The sequence below is a fragment of the Micropterus dolomieu genome, linkage group LG01, assembly GCF_021292245.1.
Source record: "Micropterus dolomieu isolate WLL.071019.BEF.003 ecotype Adirondacks linkage group LG01, ASM2129224v1, whole genome shotgun sequence".
In the NCBI taxonomy this organism is placed as follows: Eukaryota; Metazoa; Chordata; class Actinopteri; order Centrarchiformes; family Centrarchidae; genus Micropterus; species Micropterus dolomieu.
In genome coordinates this window covers 32,668,895-32,676,122 of record NC_060150.1, presented here as the reverse complement: position 1 = coordinate 32,676,122, position 7,228 = coordinate 32,668,895, and the positions used below count along the sequence as shown (strand labels likewise).

The following is a 7,228-nucleotide window of genomic DNA, read 5'->3' as shown; positions in this document are numbered from 1 at the left end:
CACACACAGCACACAGGCATAAACACATCAGACAGATATACACACACATCACACAGATATACACACATCAAACAGATACACACATGATCACACACACACACACACACACACACACATACACACTCGCACACAGAGATTTAGGTTGCCTTCAGCGGTGACACCCTCCTTTTCCCCTCTCTCTGTAGCTGTCTGTAAAATTAGTCCCTTTTTCACACATATCACACAGGTTGCCTTATACCTTTTTTTTTTCCATGAGAGAGAACAGACTTTTATGGTAATGCTTTAGGAGCAGAACAATGGGAAAGTTTGAGGCGTTCCTTCAGAGATTTGTCGGAAACGGTGAATAATTCTGCATAAATGGAAAGGAGAGAACAGAAAAGCCTCCGCAAGGGAAGGAGAAAGACAAGGGGAGGCAGGGATGAAGGGGAGAGGAGGGAGGATGGATGGGATCAAACAGAGCACGGCGAACAAGTTTGTGTGAAGTTTGTGTGTGGGAAATTGGTGTGTGTTAGGAGGAAAGTGACAGTGTGTAGAGAGAGAAGGAGACAGAGGGAGAGAAAGCCAGAGCATGGTTGTTTACCTGGATGCTGTAGTTTAGGGCCACTGACTGCAACCTCTACATTATTCAGCAACACAGCCCGCAGCCACACTAGACTAAAACACTGATTTATACCTCACTCCATCTCTCTATCTTTCTGTGTTTCTATCCCCCCTATCCCTTATCTCTGCCGGAGGTTTTAGTTTTGCTGTCTGTGGATGTGTACATCTATCTGATTGTGTTTTGTTGCCTGTGTGTATGTGTGTTTCCTTTGTGCATAGGAGTGCAAGCTGATAGAAACAGATGACCAGGATCTAACAGACTTCACCAAGTGTCTTGCAATCATGGTGGAGGAAATTCAGACAAGACAGTTACAGGTAAACATCTACGGCACCTCCCACATGCACACACACACACACTCGCAGTTTAATTCTCAGATGATTTAAACTCTTAATTCTTATACATTTTTATTGTTAAAGGAATAGTTTGACATGTTGGTAAATACACTTATTTGTGAGCCAGGAGATGGTTAGCTTAGCTTAGCATAAAGGGTGGAAGCAGGGGGAAGCAGATAGTCCAAAGGTAACAAAATGTGCTTTCCAGCACCTCTAAAGCTCACTGATTAACATATTATATATTGTTTGTTTAATCCCTATAATAATGTAAGTGAAAAAAAGCACAAAAGCTAGTTGTGGTTTTATTGTGGGGTTATGTGCCAGGCTATTTCTTGGCTGGGAGCGGTGACTTTCTAGGCATATCGGTGTCAAAAACACAATTTTAAAAAGGGTATTATTGCTGTTATTATTATTTGAAGGACTAACAGCAGTTATAGCACTGGGTAAAATGAATAAGTAAAGCTCTCCTCTCCCTCAGCCTCTGAGAGTTTAGTGCCCTTAAGCAAGGCATTCAGATTTCAGGTTCTTAAGATGAGCTGCTCAGAGGTCAATAGTGTTGGACTGCGGTTGACTGCAGGCAGATCTGAGGTGTGAACGCGTGGGCGTGTATGAATATGAAACATCATGCTGCTGAAAAGGAACATGCATGCTCACTCAACATTCCCTGAAGAATCAAGCGTTGAAGAATACCACCGGAATAGCATTAGCCAGTTTCTGTTTTTTCTGGTAATTGTGGTTTGCCAGATTTGAAATGAAGTACTTTACTTTGGTTGTGATCTTTTCAAACTGTAAAGCATCTCCTAACAACCTGATATCCAAAATTCCAAAATGAGCTGCCAGCCAGAGCGAAGCCCCGTGCCCAGCCAGCTGCTGCAGAGCCAGACACACAGTGATCTGATCCAGAGATTGACTCAATTTCCATTCTGACTCACAAAATGTGAAATGAATTGCAGAGATTGCACATTACACTAGGAGAAAATATCTAATATAACAAACACTGTATGTATAATTTTAAGAATGTAAAAATATCCAAATTTTCATTTGTAATGGGGGATAGTGTTTTTTCTATTAATTTATGTATATGTCTGTGTATTTATCTCTCTGTCCTCTTTCTGTCTGCCTGTTTCTTTCCCCTCTGCCTCGCTCTTTCTCTATCTTACTATTTTACCACCATTATTAGATTTTTTTAAGCAGTATGCCGAGTGTTGCTCCAATCACCGCAGAGTGCCCCAATCACTTCACATCTCTAAGCTGATGAAAGAACATGGAGAAAAGATGCTTGCAGACACACAAAAATGCACATCATCTCATACACTAATCACAAATGTTGCCGCTTTGTGCATTTTCACTTTGTTTGTTCTTTTGGTGTCCGGCTTTAAGAGAAGATATACTTTTGTCCTTCCCTTCCATAGGCTTTTTTTTTTCTCGGCCTGGCTAATGTTTATTCTGCCTTTGAACTGGCGTGTTTGTCCGTGTGTCTGCCTGCAAGAGATAGGAGCCTGGCAATCAGTTTTTGACATTCTATTAGAGTTGCTGATGATGACTTTTTTGTTTGTTTACCGGGATTTTCCCTCTTTTCTTTACATACTATGACTCTTATTTGAACTCTTGTTCCCTCCAACATTTTGTGAATAGGAGTAGGTTATGTAAAAACAGAACTTTCTAGTGATTTAATATCATACCTTGTCATTTTCTCTTCTCACTTTCACTAATTTCCATCCACTTTACCTGTTTAAATGAATTAAATATATAGATGAAATAATAACAGTGATTTGGGTGATTACTGCTGTTTAACATTCAACATATTAGCCCCTGAATATTTTCCTCCACACAGCTTAGCGCTCGATTTAGAGAATTTATCTCATATTGTGTTGGGTGGAATCCCAGAGAATGGTATCAGAGAATTATGGTGGGTAGATGGAGTATATATTTGGTTATGTGTATATAGATTTATTTATATGTGTGTGTTTGTGTGTTTATGTCACAGTGCACATGCATTTGAAAGTGTGTCTATCTGTGTATGTGCCTATCTACATTGTGCATGTGTTTGTGAAAACCTTGTTTGTGTGTTTGTGGGCATTCGGTACCTGTTTGCATTTGTTTGTGTATGTACTTGTTGAAGCATGTGCGTGCATATGTGTGTATGCAACATCTGGTGTGTGTGTGTGTGTTTGTTTGTTGTCTCGCGGCTCTGTCCTAGTTAGCTTCTCTCTCCTTTGCTTCACTGTTGCAGGCATAAGCAGCACTTCTGTTTTCATTTTCGTCTCTCTATTCTCTGGTTATCTGTTCATCATCCCCAATAAATGAATGAGAGTTTTTGTGTTGATCTGTGAGCCGGCGTTGCTCGCTCTGGCTCCCCCAGCCAATCAGGAAAGAGTACTGCCGGATCTGTTAAGCCAGCTTGTTGAATTTTCTTCATTCAGCCGTGAGATTCTCCTTTCCCTGCTTGTTTTTTTGTTTTGTTTTTAGTAAACAAACATGAAAAAGGAACAAATAAAAATTCAAGCTAGTATATAGAGTTTGATATGCGTAGCGGACACAACAGAAGTGTGATGGGAAGTGGAAGATTGAGCAAGCTAGTGTATGACAGGATGCTGAAACACGATACACCTTTTTTCTCCCCTCTCTCCAGTCATTGTTCCTTGTTCTCTCTCAGCATTCTTTACTTTCTTTGAGCTTTTCTGTCCTCTGATTTTGGGGACTTGCTGTGAATTTTGAACTGACTGATGCTCTTCATTGATACTGTTCGCTGTTAGTTTGATCCATCTGCCCCCTCCATTCCCCCCCTCTGGGAGCAGCTTTGGTCCTGTCAGGGCATTCTTGTGAAAATCTGTTCTTAGTAAGCAGTAACAAAGGTGGAAAGGGCATCAGAGATGAATTGGGTAGATGGTTTGATGGGTGGACAAAAGGGCCCAAGCCTATTGTAGACAAGAGATACTTAATACAAGAGATACAGAGTTAAAGGATACATTTGTCAATTTTCTGTATTGTCATTTATATTATATATTTATTTATCATATTTAAAAACTTGCGTAAAAAGAGCAAAACCAACAACCTTCTATAGCTGTGCAATTAATCAAATTTTATCAAACCCAAACTCATTCTCAGTCAGGCTGTGGCATGTTTGTTTAGCTTGAGCTAATATGACAGTGGTTACAACTGCTATAACTTGCTAGTCATCATTATTAGCTTAAGCCTACGGCATTTTACACTGCATAAATTAAACTAGCAGATAACAGTATTTTCCTCTACTCATAGCTTAACAAATTCCATATTATTTATACTTCTCTTGCTCACCGATGGTTTTAGTAACTGCATCTCTAGACAGAACACCATGGTTATGTAACGAGTTGTTGTCAACTCAAGTTGTTCATCACTCTCTGCTCTGCTCCTCTCCATATGTTCTTTTCCTTGCTCTTCTTTCACCTTGATTGGAGTGACTGTGTTTCTTTGTTAAGTAATCACTTCAAGAACCCCTGCAAACACAGAGCACCCTTCCACTCCCCAAAGCCAGTCAGCCCCTAGGGAAACACTCCGTTGCTGTCATCCTCTTGTGCTCTAAGACTCTGTTGAAAGATAATAATGTTGGATAAATGTGTCTTATTTCATGGGCTATATGGAATTTTTGGGGTAATGCACATACAATAATTTTAAAATATAAAGAATTCTGTTAAATAAAAGTTTAATAAATGCATGATGTTTTCTTATTCAATCAGTAATGTTAAATTATCGTGGTCTCAGTATTAAACAAAATAACCAGGATTTGGATTTTTGCCATAATCGAGCAGCCCTCTATTGTTCCTAAACTATTAAAAACATACAGTATCAATGAGCCATGCAGTCACACTGGGAGCCCCAGACAGTATGGAAGGCGCAAAGTTTAGAGAGACAGACAAACACATTGTTGGTTTTGGTATTTTCATTGGATTTGTTAAAAAAATACAGAAACAGCAGCTTTTCCTGTAAGACCAGGTTCAATATTTAGAAAGAGATTTTTGTGTTTGTTCCCGCCTTTTTGGAGTAACACATGGATGGGATTCTCTGTGTAGCTTAATGAAGTGTGTTTCAGATTTGTTTGTATTATTCTGTAAGTTTTATTAAATCACAGGAAAGTACTTAACTGGAGTATTTTCATTTTTTCTACTTAATAACCTCTCTCTCTCTCTCTCTCTCTCTCTCTCTCTCTCTCTCTCTCTCTCTCCTTCCTCTCTCTCTCTCTCTCTCTCTCTCTCTCTCTCTCACAGAGGGGAGTTTGTTTACCAAGCGATGTTGTTTACAGTTTAGGCGATGCCTCTGCATGTGTGGGTGTCAGCCAGATGTTGAAATAACCTCAATCTCAGCACTTGTTTTTATTTTAACTCCATCACCTGAGGCAGGAAGTTAGTTACAATACATTCAGTTCGGTAAATTGTCTAGTCTCAGGAGCTATACCGCAAGTTTGATCTGAGCTCTTTCACCTTTTGGGAAATGTTTAATACTTTGAAGTAATGGCAGGTTGTTGAAGTAGTAAAGGGGGAATGTGGCAGAGTGACACTACAGGAGTTTATTGTATTTTATGGGTTAATGCATATACATATACTTGCACAAAGAAACAAACCTCACACATCTATAGTGGTAAGAGTAGTACATTATCAAAGTTAGTAATTGTTAAAAAGAGTTAACTGTGGATCCCTCTGTTTAGCTGCAGCCCAAGGAATAATGGTCAGCATCAGCAAAGGCAATAGAAATTGATTGTACCTCCTACATTCTGTTTGTTTAGTTATTTATTTGCAGTATGTGGAAGTGAAGTGAGTGTGTCTGATAATATTTGGTTCATTTTCTGTGGTGGTGTGACTGTCAGTCGTCAGCCTCTGACAGCGCCTCTGCCCTTTAGACTCTGTTGGGTTTTAAGGCTGTCAGCACTGCTGCTTGACTGCTCGGGTATTTTGTGTAAGGATATAACTGCTGAGAGCTGTAAATATTACATTTATGTGAACTGCTGGCTCGAAGCTAAAAAGAACCTAATTTTAGCTCAGAGGGTGCAGGAAATGGTGTTAGTTTAAGTAATCTACTTGATTTGCTGTTAACATGTTCACCTCTTAATTCAGGAGACTGATGTTTATCGTAATTGTGTTGGCCCAAATTTATTCTTTGATCTACCACTGATTGTTTATCTGTCCTCCATCGCAGTTCTCTCTGGAAGCTCTGTGTCCTTACTGTTCCTTTCTTTAATTGTTTACTTGTCTTTTTTAAATTTTTTTATTCTTTGTTAAATTAAAAAGACTAAAACTGGTAATACATTAGTCACTCTCTCATTACATTCCGTCTTCCCCAGCCTGTCTTTGGCACTCACGTTCATTAATTCCTACTGAAGATGTTAAAAATGTAACCTTTTAACAGTTTATAGACACATATTTCTTACTGGATTTGTTTTCCTCACACAAAATAGGGCCATCATAAGCCAAGTAGCACAGTTGTCTGCCACAATGTGTGTTCTTTGGATCTAAATGCAAATAAAACACAATTTTTCTTTGTCTTTGTTTTCTGCGCCCACTTCTCCTGTCACTTTTCTTCATTGAAACAAACACCAGTATCAGCCCAGCCCAGCATATCAAACCACGGCTTATGAAATTCTGTTTGTCTTTCCAGGTGGATGCCATAGTGACACTGGGCGGTCTGGCTGGCAGATTTGACCAGACCATGGCGTCTGTTGAGACCCTCCACCACGCTCTGTCCATGACACGACTCCCCCTGTTGATCATACAGGGGACTAGCCTGGCGTACCTGCTCAGACCCGTGAGTGTATTGTTAAACACACAGTACTTAGCCTTCACATGTATGCACAGAGAAACCACTGTGCAGCTGTTCTCTCCTGTTAAGTGTTTTCCGTTGAATTTTCTCTTCTTTGAGCTACAAAGTCAGCGGGCCGTTTTTATACAGGTGTTGTGAAGTACAGCTAAAAAGCAAGGTGATAACAAACATGCTGCATTTATCCTTGATTTTAATTTTTGAGTATTTCGCTTCTACCTAAGGTGGGTTTATAATGGCTGTATCTGTATTTGAAGTCACATTTAAAAACTACACACACAGGCAGAACCTCCGTATATTTTCACCACGCTAAACTAAAATTCTGCTCTCCTGCTCTAAGATCTCCTACCCCTTCTAATCACCCCTCTCCCAGTTCTTTTCTTCATTTTCTGTTCTCTCTCAAAAATGTTCTTTTTCTTGCTGTGCTTCCACCTTGATTGGAGTGTTGAACACTTTGTTTCTTTGTTAAGTAATCACTTCAAGACCCCCCCCCCCCCCCCCCCCCCCC

General features: G+C 39.8%; 1 protein-coding gene across 1 annotated transcript in view; it reads left to right on the top strand.

Moving 5' to 3' along the window:
• Positions 1-7,228, top strand: part of tpk1 (thiamin pyrophosphokinase 1) — a 48,660-nt gene that overhangs the window by 35,146 nt on the left and 6,286 nt on the right. The window contains exon 7 of the mRNA XM_046065885.1: positions 6,562-6,708. Within this exon, the coding sequence (XP_045921841.1) occupies positions 6,562-6,708 (147 nt within the window). The remainder of the gene's footprint in view (positions 1-6,561; positions 6,709-7,228) is intronic.